Genomic DNA, 18,451 nt, shown 5'->3' on the forward strand with positions numbered 1-18,451 from the left:
AAGTGAATAAATTAGGGTTGGGCCGGATACTTTTTTGGCCGGATACCGGATACCGGATATCCGGCTGATTTAAAATGCCGGATATCCGGTAACCGACCGGATATCCGGCCAACGCCGGATATCCGGCAAATATCCGGTTATCCGGCCAAATTACCGGATATCCGGCCGGATAACCGGCCAAATTACCAGATATTAAAGTAGTAAAAAAAAATTTCTTCAGAAATCTTATATAAATTTACATAAAGTTAAACTTATTCAGTAAAAATGTTCTTCTAGCTTCAATAATAAGAAAATTATAGCCATTTAAGATTTTAAAAAGCAGAGATTTTTGGTGTAAAGTATAAAAAATTATAGAGCCGGATATCCGGCCGGATAGTTTCAATATCCGGTATCCGGCCGGATATTGAAAATGGCCGGATATCCGGCCACACCGGATATCCGGCCCAACCCTAGAATAAATAGGATATATGTTTATACAAGGTTAATTAAATGCAAAGTAGGGCAGTTTAAATAACAAAATAGAATTAAATTTGAAATAAAATCTTACTTTTTTTCGTCCATGTACATTATTAACAAAACACAAATTGAAACTGGCAAATTTTTGATTGTTTTTTTGTAAATTTTTTGAAAGTTGGACGGTCAAATTAAACAAGTTATTAAAGGACGCCTGCAAGAAATACCACGCTTTAACTGCTGAAAGACTGCCACAAGTAGACCCGATACCCCAAATTTAAAGCCTTCAGCTTCAATAACAAAAAAGTTCTAGGCATTTCAAAATAGCATTTTATGTACAAAGAAAATTTTCAAAGATTTCCAATGCTTATAAAAGAAAAAACAATATTAAATTACGTCGCCTAGACACAAAATTATGACTTTGCCTTTGTCAGAAACTTACATTGCCGGTAACTGATTACATTTTTACAATAAAAACACCACATCTCATAGTCAAAATCCATGAAAAAAATTCGATTTAAATTGCATTTTTAAACGAAAATCATAGCGGAAACAAAGGGGGAAACTCAGCTGTGATTGGTTGCTTAGCTGATTCAGCCTTCTGATTGGCTACAGTACATTCGGTACAACGCAAGTTAAACTTAATTTTTTTTAATGATTTTGACTATAAAAATGGGTATTTTTATTGTAAAATTATAATTAGTTACTGGTTGCCTAAATTTATGACAAAAATAAGCTTATAATTTTGTTTCTATGCCACGTAGTTTAATTTCAAAATTTCTAACATTAGCACTGTAATTCTTTCAAAATTTTCATTGTACATAAAATGGCATTTTAAAATGCCTAGAACTTTTTTGTTATAGAAGCTGTAGGCTTCAAATTTGGGGAATTGGGTCTTCTTGTGGCAGTCTTTCAGCAGTTAAAGCGTGGTATTTCTTGCAGGCTTCCTTTAAATCATTTGCTCTAGAAAAAACTTCAGTATAGGTGCAGCTTTGCAGATCAGTCTTTAAGTAAAAGTTTGACCAAGAAAATTTTTTTTAAAAAGATGAGCAAATGTAAGAAAACAAAACAAAACAAAAATATACTTTGCCACATTTAGAATAAGACTGCAGGGCCTACATTTAAATTAGGCCCCCAAGTTAGTTTTTTTTGGGATTTTAAAAATCATTTTTTATAGTGGATTGGGTAATTTTTACCCCAGCAAATCGATTATTTATTTTGTGGTTAAATTGTCGCTTATGGAAGCATTTTAGTAATTCACTTTATATGCATAGCCTACAAAAACAATGTACTCTGTTAAATGCAAATAATATTTTTTCTTAAAAAGTGAATTCAATAGAGAAAAAAGTTTAATGGCCAATTATAGTTATAATAATATGACTAATCAAAAGACCATATGAATTAATTGTTTCCGTTTTTTCTCTACCAATTTTTTCTCTATATTTTTAAATTAAGGAAAATAGAATAAATTAGGGGAAAAAATGTACAAAGTTATTTATCCAGAAACCATATAAAATATGGTGCGGATACGCTTAACAAAAATTCTCTTATTTTTTAAACCCCCAAAATTTTATACAGGGAAAAGACGATAAAATTATGCAATGAAGAAATTGTCCAAAATTCCTTTTATTTACCCGTTCCAGTTGTTTTGTTCACAAAAATGCAGATTATATAGCTGAACGATATTCTTAAACCAATGTGTTTTACTTTCATAAATATTTTTTATTTGTTATACCCAATCAAGGGCATAGTAGAGTGTACAAATGAAAAGAAAGGAAGAAAAAAGCAATTAAAATTAAAAATGCTTCCGCTTTTGTAAAAATTACCCAATCTACTATAAAAAATAATTTTTAAAATCCCCAAAAAAACTAACTTGGGGGCCTAATTAAAATTTGGGCCCTGCAGTCTTGTTCTAAATGTGGCAAAGTATATTTTTGACCCCTCATTCAAAAATACTTTAAAAACAGTTTAAGTAAAATTTACTTAAAATATAGAATCGGTGGAATATTGACATTTTGAATATAATCTTTTATAGCCTGCTAAATGTCATAAAATGTTCTTTTATTTAATTTACCGACACAATCACCATCATACATGTATATAAAAACACACACAAAAAAATAGTTTTAAAATTTCATTAGAGGGGGGGCTAGACCATTTTAAAGACTGGTCATTTTTTATAACGTATACTGTACACTTTTTAAGGAAAGATACAGCTTCTTTGGCCCCCTCAGTTTTCACAGGAAATAATAACACAGAGTTTTATAGTCTAAAGTAATTCAATCAAACTATTGTTTTGTTGATTTATTCAAATGTTTTTTACTTTAATCCAAAAAATCAGTACTAATACACTCCTATATGTATTTACTAGAGTTGGGCTTGATTTAATAATCTCGCTATTGGCTAGATTTATTCAAATTTTTATTTACTTTCTTTTGATTATCTGAATTCTGACTACCAACCCTATTCTTCCATTATCTTCTCCCTGACGATTTCTTTCTTTAAACTATTTTAGGATATTAATATTTTCTATTTCAAACTATCGTCCTGAAAAAGTTAAAATGTTTAGTTAATTTGTTTCGGTACGCATGCCTTGCCGTACACGAAATCTTAATCTCCAAGCCCTCCGAATGACCAACATGTGAATGTTTACAAATGTGTATTTATTACCATGAAAACGGTGCATCTAAAACAAAAATATAAAAATTAATAACATAATATTAATGGTTTATTATTTTTGTATATCGAGGTTGCGTGATTTCAATTTAATTAAAAATATAAAATTTCTAAAAAACTTTAAATTGGCACGAAACATATTAAATAGCATCAGAAATTGATAATTTTAGATTCAAATGATCAATAAAATTAAGGAAAATATTCGTATGTCAAAAGTTAGCAGTTAAATGGTCTATTTGTTGAAAAATTAATGTTTTAAATTTCTTCGTAAAAATATACCATACTACACTTATTATTAAGAATTAAAGATAAATTCTTACCACATTATACGTCAAACTAAGCAGGAAGGCTTATTTGAGATCTTCCACGGATTAGAGCGCATGTATATCCATCCAATACATTATTTTTATTCACGTAGCTCTTCACATGGGAATCAACAAGGAAAAAATGTGCGCGCCTTTGTTTGTTTACAAGCGAAGCGCGGAGATAGTTAGGAATGCCGCGTAACACACTCATTCTCTGGTGTAAGGAAAAGGGAATTAATGGGTTCGAACTTGCCAGGGAATACAAGAAAATCATTCCAACACACACCCGTCTAGTCACTGGGAATCGAACACAATAACTCATCTTAGCATCATGCGTGCAGACAGTGTCCACAAAATCACAATCTCATAACGCATAAATTACAAGAGTTTAAAATGGCATGGCCATCAGGCCTAAAATTAATTATGGTAACTTACGAACACCACAATAACTCAAACCGACTCCACTACCACATAAGGATAGGAATAAGGAATGGGAAAAGCATTCAACATTCATGAAATGCACATTTACCACTCACACATCTCATTAATCATGGCCTCATAATCTCAATTAAAGTTAGAATTACAGACCATGTAATTGCGAATACATGAATTAATAATCAATAGTACCTAAACTTTGATTAGGTACCTACATAATAATAGGCAAATGATTTTTATATTAAAAATCGCATCAATAATTAAATAATCAACTCAAACTTTTAATCAAAAGAAAGAAAGATTAAATAATGACATTTTTTCTACTGAATCTTTTTGCTAGAAAAGAAAAATAGAATTTTCATAAAAAACTTCTCAAAATTAAGCATTTTCTCCAGCGGAAAAATACTCGGGCTTACATCTAGACATTCTTAGATAAGATAGGTAATCCTTAAATCTAACATGTTTAATAAAATAGATACTTAAATCTAAATAAAATATGACTGTAAAATCATCAAACATCGGAAAATTAAAACTTCATAATTTTAAATCTTCGTGAATCAAAATTGCGTAAAATAAAATTGCAATTGAAATATGCAAATTAAATTACCAAAATAAAACAAAAGCTCAATTATAAGAAAAGAACTTCTCTAAATGCTGAGTTTGCAATTTCTCTCTGTTTTAAGAAGAAAGCAACTTGTACATATTCATACAGTCAAAATTAAGGCAATTTGGGGCCTCAGTTAGAATGAACCCCTCAAGATACAAACTAACCAATCTTTAAAATATTAATAATGCCATGTTCCAGCTATCCTGACGGACGTTATGTCTTTCCATCACAATTTTTTGATACTGCATAATTTCCGACAGGATTTCTGGCGCAGGGCTCCATCAACTGAAAATAAACATAATTAGTGATGTTTAAATCATATCAAAAATTAAAAGAATCATGAATAATTCAAGAAACTTTAGAATCATCAATCAAAGCAATCAAAATAAAATTATCTTATGCTTTAGTTTTGCCGTTCTGTAGTATGTCTGGCCGAGGTAACAGAGCTAAGATACACTATAGAGCGGTCTTATTAAGCTTAGATCTTCGAACTCAAAGAATCTACTTAATTCAAGACGAAAAAAATCTGCATTTTTCTTTAGGTACATCGGTTAAAAGGTAAATAGAAATAATTTTAATATATATGTAATATCAAATTATCTATGTGATTATAATAAATCTTAAAGAAATATTTGTATGATGTAAAAAATTTCATTGTGTTACTTTTTATCATATCGAATTTCAATTAAACAAAGATAAAAATGTTCGTATTTGCGTAGGTACCTAGGAAAATTTCCGCGAAAAAAATCCCTGGTCCCGGAAAGACTTAAATCATTGAAAAAACTTGCGTAAACATATAAATAACTTAAGTTTGCATTTCAAATGAAAAAATCTTGCGTCGATTTGAAAGTTTAAACGAAATTGAGTCAAAATTTGCGTTTTTTGTCTTTCGAAAAAAATATCTGATAAATCTACCGTAAAAATAAAATTCAAAGTTAAACAAGAACGATACTTATACTAAACTTTGGGTAGATTGATCTTGAGCAGACGTCTTGCGGAAGTCTCGTTACTCGTGGCGGCTGCGTCATCTGATAATTTGAACTTGCAAACCACGGTCCTCCCACCTGGGCGCACTTCTTCCACACGCCCCAATCTGAACTTCTTCATCAAATTTGTGCTATCGTCGATCAGCACCACGTCTCCCGGCTCGAGCAGCACCTTGTTGCTGCGCCACTTGACGGACTTGAGTAGCTCAGGCATGAGCTGCTCCTTGTACACCTGATGGAACTGACGGGTCAACTCCTCCAAGTTCTCCAGCCTCCTGGTGATGGGCTCTTTACAACCTGTCTCAAAGGTGCAGATTGCATCGTTGGTCCTGCCGCCTAACAGATCAGCAGGTGAAATTATTCTCCAGCAATTGACGTCATCTCCTTGGGTGGCATAGGTCAATGGCTTAGAATTCAGGACTCGTGCAGTCTCAGCACACAACACCAATAAATCATTGAAGGTTACAGTAGCACCAGCCAACTTCTTGTTCAACACACGCTTGACCAGCCCAACCTGCCTCTCCACAGTACCCACGAACGAGTGTGCTGCGGTGGGCACCAGATGCCATTCAAAATGCATTCGGGTATCCTTCAAAAGTTCATCCATAATTCGCTTGGCACCGGCCATATTGGTGCCTCTGTCTGTGGTAACCCTTCTAGGCATATTGTAAAACGCCTGAAGTTTTCTCAAGCCGACCAGCACGGCTTCAGTTGAATAATCAGTCAACACATCAACAAACACAGCCTGTGTAAATCTACAGGCCACAATCAACAACCAAACTTTGTACTTGGTCTTGGAACTCCTGGTACCAACGCCAGGCTTCGTAACTTCGATCGGCCCCGCAAGGTCCATATGCACCTCCTTGAAGGGCACAGAGGGCTCGACACGATCTGGCAGAATATTAGCAATTGCGGGACTCGAACGCTTGGCATATTCAATGGAACATGCAGCACAACTCTTGACCACTTTCATAGCCTCCATGCGGCCATGTGTGATCCATGCATACCTGCGGCTTTGCGCCAACGTCTTACGATGGCCTCCATGCCCCAATTCATCGTGGGACTGTTGAAGGATGAGCCGCGCCAGCCTGTTGTGGCGGCTGAGCAAGACAACACCTGGGCTGTCCTTCATAATCTTCCTGGGGCCTCCAGCAGCGGCCTCAAGAGCCTCATCTCCTCTCCCGGACATTTTCAATATTGTAAATGTCCTAAGAGGGTAACATCCATCATGACCCACAATGGGCCAACAAACCTGGACCTTGTGATGATACGGTTGAAGGGAGTCAAATTTCCCCTCGGCGTCCATGGTCATCTCCTCCTCTTGGTTGAAGGAAGTCAAAAACAGGTCACAAACAGAATCCATGTATGTATTTGTGAAGGTATAGTTCTCATAATACTTAGAACTATCAGTGTTGCTAACAACATCCTCATTTGCTGCAACGCCACGTTTCTTGATAAGCAGCGTTTTAAAGCAGTTGGCAGCCTTAAGAACTGCGGCCACAGTCCTCCTTGCCTGCCTGTAGGTCCTTCTTGCCAGAGACCTCCAAAAATCATTGTCCACTACCTGTGTGAACATTACCTTGAGCTTCGCCATCTTGGGATTTAGCTCGCTCTCGGGAATGGATGCATTTACCTCACCCGCCGTCTTAACGGGCCACTGGTCCTGTTCCAGGCGCAACCAGCTTGGACCTTCCTGGTATGTAGATCCAGGTTGTACATCCTCAATCGTACACAAACCACGCGTTGCCAGATCGGCAATGTTGTGCTGGGTTGGAACCCATCTCCAATCTTCAGGGCTCGTCAACTGTTGTATCTCGGAAACACGATGACTGTTAAAAACATTTAACATAACACTGTCACTGGATAGCTGAGCTAGGGCGCAGCTGCTATCACTAAAAAACACTTTGCCAGAAATGTTGAAAGGTAGGGCTCTGGCAACAGTATCCACAAGCCTTGCCAAAATTAGACAACTAAGCATTTCTAACCTTGGTATAGACTCAATCTTCACTGGTGCGACACGTGACTTGGCGCAACACAAAACTACATCATATCCTCCAGGAACTGGCCATCTCAGGTAGGTGATGGCTGCATAGGCCTGGTTAGATGCATCGCAGAAACCAACAAGCATTGGGAGCCCCAACGGCTTATCAGGAACCATCGAACGTCTGAACGACACATTTCCAAGTGCCGAACGGTCCTGGAGGCTGGACACGAGCTCCGACCTCAACTCTCCAGGTATAACATCATCCCAGTTACATCCATGTATGCAAACTGAGCGCAGACAAAGCTTGGACTTAAGCAGCAATGGCGCTGCTAGACCCATTGGGTCATAAAGTTGTTGCACAATTCTCCAAACTTCACGTTTAGTTATCAACTCAGGTAGACTTCTCCAGAGATCCTCCAGGTCCAGATCCTCTAGTAACTTTCTACCCTTAATCTTCTCGCCATGGTTGGCTCTGACAGGTAGGAACAACTTATCCTGTTTAGGGTCCCAAACGAGGCCCAGAACTTTTACACTGTCAACATCATCTCCAGAATAAACAACAGATTTAAACTTGAAATTGCCAGGTGCAATCATATCCTCCAGCTCTTGGACCAGCTGGACAGCTTCAGGTTTACTGTTATGACCGCTCAAACAGTCATCCACGTAAGTACAAGTCTCCAATTTGACCGATGGAGGATCTTGATACAAAACAAATTCAGAACTGAGTGGTTGCTGAACATCTCTCCACACATCCTGCTGGGCTACAACGTCACAACCTCTAATCTTCTCAGATCCATAAACATCTTGAACATCCTGCTGGGAACGTCCACCAAAAATACGACCAGTGAGTCTGAGGGCGGTCACGGCCATATCTCCAGCCAAGGCCTCACCAAAGTTGATGGTTTTGGTAAGGTAGACCTCTGGCTCTCCATCAACTGTATCAGCGAAAAAAACACGTTTCAGCTGAGAATCTTCATAGGTAGCTAATAATGAATTATAGAACTTCTGAATATCAGCCACGAATGCACACTTAAAACTTCTGAACCGGATAAGATTGTGCATCAGAGTATATAATGGAACTGGGCCGTCCATCATAATACTATTGAGGCTTAGCCCCTTGCAGCAGAGGCTAGAATTAGCGCATATCCTCAACGGTGTGGAAATAGACTCTTTATATGCGCAGACTAGGCTCGAGTAATACACGGGCTTAGTATAAGCTAGGTCTTCTGGCGAAGCTTTCTGATACACTCCACGAGACACAGCTTCTTGAAACACTTGGCAGAAGGTGCTGTATTCACCTTTTTTAATCATTCTCTGCCGGTCACGTAAGCAGATCTTATAGGCCTGCTCTGAATTATCAAATAACACACTTGGCGGCTGCTTGTAGGGATATGAGGCCGTCCAAATATGGTTCTCAAGATCTAATGTCAGACCTTCTTCAATCAGCTGCCGCTTACGCACGTCCAAGGCGGACTGCCCGGCGGCTATGGCGGCGCAATGACGGCAGTTCTTACAACCGCTGCACATTGATGGCGGCTGTATTCCCAAACTCTCAGTACTCAGGAACTCCATCTTGCTGACCTCCAACTTCACAGCTTTACAGGCGACAGGATTAGCAACAGTCCTGCCATCTGCAGACACTACTAAATAGCCTGTACCAAATAAGCTTCTGTACAGTCTAGAATCACCAACCATTTTATCTGCACACGGAAACATAGCTGGTGTTAAATGGCCGATTAAAACATCAATCTTGCCGTCGACCATAGAAAAATTATCAGGCTTCATGTTGAAAATATCGGCGGCGGCTGTAGGATCAATAGAACGCAACCCTTCTTCAGTACCAATGCTGGGCACTACCGCCGCCTCCAGAATATGTGAATTCCGGTTGCGGTCAACCAAACAAATCTTGACTGTAGGACACGCTTGGCTCTTTCCATCTGCCAGAGAAATAGTAGCTGTGCGACCAGTAGATGGCAACTCTAACTTCTTGGCAATACTTCTAGAAATCAACGTCAAATTTGCTCCACTGTCCCACATGGCATTGACGGTGACTTGACGTTTGTCAGCCGCCAACGCCGGGACCTGCTGCAACATCAGCATAAAATTGTTCTTGCTAAACAATTGTGACTCATACACTGCCGCAACTTGTCCACTAGCAACCGATTCATGTAATAATGAATTATGAGGCTGGTTGCAACTGTCAATGGTGCAGCTGCCAAGCTTATCGGCTCTGGGACAATCGGCCACCCGATGCCCTTTTTGTAAGCAGAGCAAACAGGCGCCTATCTTCTTGATGAAGACTTTGCGTTCAGGAACAGACATATCCCTAAACTTGGAGCACTTGAACAACAGGTGATCAGAGTTACAACCTTCCGACGGGCAAGGCTGTTTCTTCTTGGTCTTAGCTGGAGACCCAGGTTTACCAACGGCTGTAGCTGCGGCCGCAGGATTACCTTTCTTCTTGGAGGGGGTGTCTACATCGAATGAACACCTCATCAAAATGGCGCCACGCTGTTCCTCTATAATCTTCAACAGCTTAGGAATATTTGGGGTATCCATTGAGCCCAACGCCAGGTTGAGCTTGTCCTGGAAATCACGTGGCAACTTTTTGGATAACATTTCCAAAAGAATAATGGTCAACCACTGGCTTGTGGTGACTTCCTCATCATCATCATCTTTAGTCAGCTGCTCGAGCTGGCTAACTGCACCACCAAACTCTGCTAAGACTGTCACAATCTGGTTGGAGTCCGACGGTTTAGGCTTCTTCTCCCATTGGTTGAAAAGGCAGAGCATCTGACGTGTTTTGGACTTAAAACGTGCGTCGAGGTAAGCCCATTGAGATTCATGTGATTGAATCTGAATTAACTGAAGTCTTAACTCTTTATTTTTGCAGACCTTTTCACTGCTCAACAATAATTGTAAATATGACGGGTCCTGTCCTACGGTAAGCTTTTTAAAATTGTCCTTGAAACTTACGTAGGCTGACTCTGAGCCGTCAAAGCTTGGAAGAAGACGTTCGTCGACACGATTCATATATCCTGGCGTGAACATAGAACCGGTGCCGAACTGTGGTGTGCCAAACGGCGACACAAATGGCGATGCTGTCGAAGCACCCGCCGTCGTTGTAGGCGGCTTCACAGGTTCAAGCTTAACCTCGGCCAGCCGTTTCATCAAAGCAGACAAAGTGTTTATAATTGGTTCTGGTAAGGGAAAGTATGACCCTTTAATAACCTTCACAATCTTTAAGCAACGATCATATAGTTCAGCCTTATGGTCAGGCAAATTATCACCAACTAAATCAACAACACTTTGAATGTCACTGAGCTCCTCCATAGCATCTAGAGCATCTTTCAGAGCGTTATAATCTTTTTGCACAGTAATTATATTAGAATAAATGTCACTAAACTCCTCAAGCTCTTGGATTCTCACACCAAGCTTGCTAAAACCGACCATAATGCTATCGAATGTCTCGAACTTGTCATGGACAAGGATTGACTCCTTAGTGAAATGTCTAACATCAAGCTCTGAAGATTCACTGACCAACTTCATCACTTTATCTAGTTCACTGGTTAGGGCCTCGACGGCTGGGCGCAGCCGTAGTCCCAGTTGAGCGCCTTTATTCTTTTTAGGACCCATGATTGTCACAATAATTAACTGTACTGATTATGATTATAATAGTGTGTGGTAAGGTATCACAACCAACACATTCACAAAACTTCACAGATATTTTCTTAGCCGCATCTGTTCTGTCTCGTTTTCATTGTTTCGGTACGCATGCCTTGCCGTACACGAAATCTTAATCTCCAAGCCCTCCGAATGACCAACATGTGAATGTTTACAAATGTGTATTTATTACCATGAAAACGGTGCATCTAAAACAAAAATATAAAAATTAATAACATAATATTAATGGTTTATTATTTTTGTATATCGAGGTTGCGTGATTTCAATTTAATTAAAAATATAAAATTTCTAAAAAACTTTAAATTGGCACGAAACATATTAAATAGCATCAGAAATTGATAATTTTAGATTCAAATGATCAATAAAATTAAGGAAAATATTCGTATGTCAAAAGTTAGCAGTTAAATGGTCTATTTGTTGAAAAATTAATGTTTTAAATTTCTTCGTAAAAATATACCATACTACACTTATTATTAAGAATTAAAGATAAATTCTTACCACATTATACGTCAAACTAAGCAGGAAGGCTTATTTGAGATCTTCCACGGATTAGAGCGCATGTATATCCATCCAATACATTATTTTTATTCACGTAGCTCTTCACATGGGAATCAACAAGGAAAAAATGTGCGCGCCTTTGTTTGTTTACAAGCGAAGCGCGGAGATAGTTAGGAATGCCGCGTAACACACTCATTCTCTGGTGTAAGGAAAAGGGAATTAATGGGTTCGAACTTGCCAGGGAATACAAGAAAATCATTCCAACACATAATTGTTAGATTTTAGTTCAATATCTGACCATATTACGCACGTATTGCTAATGTCAAATCATTTTAAAACTAAGTTTTCTTTTTGCTATATTATAAATGTAAATTTTCTGTTTTATGGATAGAAATTTAATACTTCAATATAATTCAAATAGCAACATAAAATAAAAAAAATAATTTATTCTTCATTCAGTAAAATAATGGGTCTTATTGTTCTGGTCAATAAGAGATTACTATGGATTATATGAGTTTTAAACATTTATCGCTTTGAAAACTTGAGCTCATATAAAGACATTTGTTTCCTATATAGATCTGTCATGGATCTTGATGCAATAAAGCATGCTGTTTTGTAATTATTAAAAAATGGAAGATTTAATTAAACAAAAGTTCCCTCAAATATAAGTATTAAATAAACCTTTTTTAAAAATTCCATTTTACAAATAAAATATTAGTTATTTCTCGTATCGTATTATAAAAGGCTTTCCGCGGATATAGAATGTACAATTATAAGATTAAAACTAGTTTTTTTAGCCCCATGGTGCCGAAGGCACCGGCTAAAAAAACTAGTTTTAAGCTTATGATTGTACATTTCTATATTCGTAGAAAACTGGATATAATACGATGCTAGACATAGTTTTTTCGTATTCATGAGAACCGGTTCCTATCCACCGGATTCAAATGATTACGAGAAAATAATTTATAATAATTGTATAATTTATTTCAAAAACATAAATCTATTCAAACATTAAATATAAAAAGTCTGTTAATGTTTAATACAGGGGCTGTCGAGTCAATTTCTTGCCTAAGTATAATGGATTTTCTGAAGTCTACATAAGGCAATCCTTAAATCCTACATTTTTCACAGGTGAAAGTACTCCACAGTGCAAATGAAGGTGCTTTGACTTTTGTGTCAGAACCTAAATTGGGACATAGTGCATTTCATTACCCTAGGTTAGGTAACTTCATTTCACTTTTCAATAAAATCTAAAATGTAGCGGTTTTTCAGAAAATTAAATTGGAAAATTTCAAGTTCAATTTTCACCCACTAGGAGTTACCTCATAATCATGACAAGAACAGCAAAGATTATTTATTTAAAATTTTGAACAACTTTGCTTTTATAAAGTTCTTCATAAAACCACTCCTGAAGTTAATTAATGGCCATTTTTATCAATTGCTTTGCTAAGGTCACGGAAATTCAGCCTTAAATAAAGCATATATAGAGAGGTTTTATGACTGACTTTATAAAAGCAAAGTTGTTCAAATTTTTAAATTATTAATATTTGCTTTTCTTGTCATGATTATGCGGTAACTCCTGGTGGGTGAGAATTGAACTTGAAATTTTTAAATCTAATTTTCTCAAAAACCGCTGCATTTTAGATTTTATTGAAAAGTGAAATGAAGTTACCTAACCTAGGGTAATGAAATGCACTATGTCCCAATTTAGGTTCTGACACTAAAGTCAAAGCACCTTCGAAGGCACTGTGACTCATCTTAAATATTGTAACAAGAATAGCAACATCCATAAACTTAGTGAAGCTTTAGAATGCAAAAAAAGAACAGCAAAACAATTAAAAGGAAATAGGTTGCATGCCCCATCGAAAACTCTAAACATTTAGGGGCTCATCTCCAATATTTCAAGTACTTAAGGCAGTTTAATTGTGAGCGATTAGGTTCTTTCTTTACATCCTTCAAACGCCGAGTAAATTTCTATTTGAAATCAAATGACCATCAAATCATTACTTTACTGACAGACCAAGTAAGAAATAAAGTAGATGATAATCTGTAACTCAAAAAATCAGGATATCAAGAATAAGAGTAAAAAAAAATATTTATTCTCTTGGGGGGGGGGGGGGGTTGTAGGAGTAACACCTAACAACAAATAGCTTAAAACCAACAAAGGACCGGTATGTATATTCTGAAGAGGAGGGCACAATCGGTTCAGCAGTTACTGTGAACCTAAGCTTCAGACAGATAGATGGACGGACAGACAGAAATCAATCAACTTTGTATTATGGACAAAATCATGGTTTAATTTAAATTCTAAGTAACTATACATTAGTTTAGAGCAAAGTATATGTTAAAAGAATGCTTAACGGTTAGGAAAAAGTTTATTTCTTTATTGATTTCCCCTCCCTCCCTACACCTTAAGTGTTCCTGGAGGCCGCAAGGGGCCACTAGTAATGGATATAGGAATATGTAATGCCCAATGTACCTACAATTGCATATTAGAATTAAATTCATTGAATTTGTTTCAGATGCTCGATGTTTCATGCGATGGATTGCAAATAAGTATAGAATGAGAATGCCTGATGGCTATAATCCACCCCCTGAGTGTTTTAAACTTAATGGCAGAGGAAATAAATATTCCGAAGTGTAAGTTTTATAATAATGAGAAAAATTATAAATAAAAATGAATAAAAAAATACTTTTTTATTTAGTGCACCTTCTGATTGTCAGGCTTATACACTATTTGGATGGCAAAAATGTAATTTTGCAAAATCTTTGGTATGTACAATGCTTTATCCAATTTTAAAGAAATAAACAAAAAAGGTGTAAACCAGAGGCGTGCGAATCGAAGGGGGCACTTGGGGAGATTGCCCCCCCGGGCCCCCCCCCCTAGCGCCTAAAACGCCCCCTGCCCTTCTGCCCCCGCCCCTTCTGGCCCCCTCCCCTAGCCAACGCTCCCCCTGCCCCCCCCCCTAAATGTTGAAAAATGCCCCATTTTGCCCCATCCTGGTGAACAAAAATGCCCCATTTTGCCCCCTCCCCTCTCCAAAAAGCAAAACTGTCCCATTGTATCCAAAAGATCATAACCCAAAAATTTATTGGCCCTTAATATTCAATTAATCTTACCATATTTGGAAATTCCTAATTATGACCAATAATTTTTTAACTAATGTAGAAACAGTTAGACATGATAAGGAGGATACATGATTTTCTTGGCTCCAATAAAAACTAAGGCAACTTTTTGACAACATTCCTATTATCAAGGCGCATAACCAAATAACATGTCTTTTAGCAGGTTTTTGGCTATTTTTATATTTTACATATTTTCCCTTATCTTTGGTGTTTTTGGTCCAATTTTCAAACTTCTTTTTGAATTTTTTCCATATTTCTTAGCAGCCAGTATCTAATTTACTTAGACTGTCGATCTAACAGTCATCATACAAAATAAAATAGGGTTTTGTGCTTATTTTCTTAAATTAATCTAAAATAATCATCTACGATTTTTTTGTGCTTTCCTACTTATGGATGTTGTCATAATTGTTTAAAATATTAACATTTCCGAAAAGAAAATACATATTTGCAGGGATCTATAGGGAAAAGACAATTGACTATTAAAAGATCTACATCCCCAATGATGATACACAAAATTAATCATTATATAGATTAAAATTAGTCGATGGAATGCATGGAATTTGATTAACCAACCAATTTAAAATTCAATCAATTGCGATCACCACTTTATAAAAAAGTGACAGATTTTTAAAATGCCATTCTTTTTGTCATCCCTCCCATAAAAAAATTTTGATTCCTTGCGGGGGGGGATAGGTAAATATTATTTTTTTTTTTTGCAAGATGCCTTTTAACCGAAGAGATGGGGATGAAGAGATGGGGGATAGGGATGGGGGGAAGAGATAAGGGATGGGATGGGGGAAGTGATGGGGGGAAGGGATTGGGAAGAAGGGATAGGGATTAGAAGCCCCATAATCAAGTATTCCCACCCCCTTAAGACGCCCTTTTTAAAAATAGGTATATATAATTAAAATGCCCCCCTCCCCCCAGACAAATTGCTTCGCACGCCACTGGTGTAAACTATTTTAGAAAACAAGATTAGTTCCTAAAATTTTGAACATGCCATATTTATATATTCTAAATCATATTTTTATATTATAAAATATTATTTATAAGGTTGGGGGTTGATAGCTTCACCCATTCTTAGGACGAAGCAAATAATTACTAAAAAAATTTAAGTTGTATGTATGTGTATCTACGTCTATGTCGACTAAGATTTTCTAAACAATTTTCAATAAAGTTTATTAATAGACCAAGGCAGGTTTTATACAATTTGATTCCCCCTAGTAAGAAAAGAAAAAGTTAATCAAAACTAAGAAGAATATACTATTTGGAATAAGGATGTACTATATTATAATTATTTTAATGTAATTTAGGAATTCTTCAATCTAACTAATAAATGTTGGTCCTTTGACCAAGAAGGGCATAGAGACCATTCCTTTTATTGCATCACAGGTAAATATAGTCATCTTAGATCTGTTCATTTAAATACAATAAATTATTTTTAAATATTAACTCAATTTGAATTTAGACAAAGGCAATACTGGTACATGTCGCAATAATTGCCCAGGGGTAGGTCCAGTACAAATTGGAATAGCAGCTGCTGGTATTGGTAGTGCTTTTGCTGTTGCAGGTTGTTAATATAAATCATTTAAATATTATATTTTAAAAACTAAATAACTAAAATATAAATGATTTACGTATAAAATGACATAGAGTTAAATAGAAAATTCGAATCATTAGTTGCAGGAATTCTCTATTATAAACTTTAAAAGTTACATATACAGTAACAGCAACTAAACTTTTAATATATTTTCAGGTGGTGCCTTAGTACCACCATTTACAGTTGCTTCATCACTTCTTCTTGGCTCTATGGTTATGTCAAGGTAAGATACAGACAATGTTTTGTTTGTAAAGAAAAAAAAATAATACTGCAAATAGGTCCAATCAATTTTTACAGAGCATTGTTTTTTATGTTTTCATTTCAATCTTTGATTTAATTTAACATTTTGTATGGAATTTTGTTATGATAACTATTTTTGATTGCTTTTCAAGAAAGATTTACTTCAAAATGTACTTGCATTCCCATCTGTCGAGGTACATGGACAGATATGACCATTACCGAGATCTGTTGCGACAAGCAACTGATTCCTCTACTCCCCAGGAGAACTAGGCGGTTTATGAATAGTATGTTTATTGAACAAAACTATGAAAACAGACGATCCTGAAACAATATTAAAATTAATACATTTAATTTTATTTGTTTTTAGGTAATTTTATAAAAATAATAATGATAGATTTCGTGAATTTTTGTAAGACAAAGAAATCCTTTCAGTTTTAGAAATAATTAAAATCAAAATAATTAAACGTGTAAAAACAGAATAAAAATAAATGGCATAAGAATAAAATTATCATTAATGCATATTAAAACATTCGGTTACAAGTTAGGTTTAAAAACAATCGGTCTTTCTCTTGGAAAATAAGAAAAATAAAATTGCAATTTTTTACTTGGCTTAAAACACATCTTAACACTTTAACACGCAGATTTCTACGGATAAAAAAGTTACCTAGACGGTTCTCTTATCAAGCCGGGAGATATTGGAGGATATATCAGCACGGCAAACCACACAATTCATACAATACATGGTTTTTCATTCTCATAACATAATGCGCGTGCCTCAATTAAAACAAAAGAGAGCGTTGTTTACATTAAGCGCGAGTCTCTTGGGAAAATGCCCCGTTTCAGACCAACACAAAGGTCGTCTTTGTAGGACGTCATATAAGGAAAAAGGGGAAGCTAGGAAACAAATCCCAAAGGCAGTCATACACCTCACATGGTAGCAAAGTACCAAGACACCATCTGTAAACAAAAATTTAAGAAAATACAACTATATTTAGAAGAACAAGATGTCCTGATATTTGTAAACTATCATTTGGTCAATGCAGAAATAGAAGACAGTGTCAGCGGTTAGTAGAGATAACAGCTGATAACAACACAACAAGGAGATTTTCTGATGGTCTTTCACAGGAATATTTATTAAGTTTTTTGAAACTATTTTTCAATGATGCCAATTATCACTCAATTAAAAAAAAAGGCAATAAACAAGCTGATGAAATAGAGACTTATTGAAATAATAAAACATAAATCTATCAAACATGTAAAGATTGAAAAAATTTCAATCTTAAGTGTTTAGGAATTAAATAAAGTTCTTTTTTTTTATGTAAAAATCATAAAAAGTATATGTTTATTAATGAAGAAAAAATATTACTATTGATACTAAAAATCCAAAAAATCTGAAAGCAAGATGTTTTTCTTCTGAACAAGATAGGAATTAAAATGTATATTTATTTTCTGCAATTGTAGAACTCTATTTTGACAATAATATCTAATGAGTATATTCTTTTTATTAAATTTTTTATATTTTTGCAGGCTTTTTAAGTAATGTTTTTCAAGTTGCAATTATTGCAAACAGAAGAAATTAATATTTTTTGTCAATTTTCAGATAATTAACTTATAATAATACATAGAAACCAGTTGAACAAATATTTGCTGAAATAAGAGGAAAAGCTGAAAGTGAGCAATTAAGAATTTTGCAAGAGTATATAGACCTAAATACAATCATTGACAGAAGAGAAAGAAAAGAAGACCAAAAGTCTTCGCTCCTAAGTGAAAGTTTTGATTTTCTGTCAAAAATTGTTGGCAATATCTTAAACTTCTTCATAATTTAAGTTGTTTTTCTGTATAAAAGATTACAAAAAT

General features: G+C 35.7%; 1 protein-coding gene across 1 annotated transcript in view; it reads left to right on the plus strand.

Annotated features, from left to right (window-relative positions):
* The window catches only part of LOC145331146 (uncharacterized), a 40,437-nt gene extending 22,616 nt beyond the window's left edge, over positions 1-17,821 (plus strand). Inside the window, exons 11-18 of the mRNA XM_080175771.1 lie at positions 2,659-2,692; positions 12,670-12,759; positions 14,151-14,268; positions 14,334-14,400; positions 16,068-16,146; positions 16,223-16,324; positions 16,511-16,577; positions 17,590-17,821. Of these exons, the coding sequence (XP_080031897.1) occupies positions 2,659-2,692; positions 12,670-12,759; positions 14,151-14,268; positions 14,334-14,400; positions 16,068-16,146; positions 16,223-16,324; positions 16,511-16,577; positions 17,590-17,821 (789 nt within the window). The remainder of the gene's footprint in view (positions 1-2,658; positions 2,693-12,669; positions 12,760-14,150; positions 14,269-14,333; positions 14,401-16,067; positions 16,147-16,222; positions 16,325-16,510; positions 16,578-17,589) is intronic.
* The last annotated feature ends 630 nt before the right edge of the window (positions 17,822-18,451 follow it).

The sequence above is a fragment of the Acartia tonsa genome, chromosome 11, assembly GCF_053477335.1.
Source record: "Acartia tonsa isolate MP-2025a chromosome 11, ASM5347733v1, whole genome shotgun sequence".
Lineage (NCBI taxonomy): Eukaryota > Metazoa > Arthropoda > Copepoda > Calanoida > Acartiidae > Acartia > Acartia tonsa.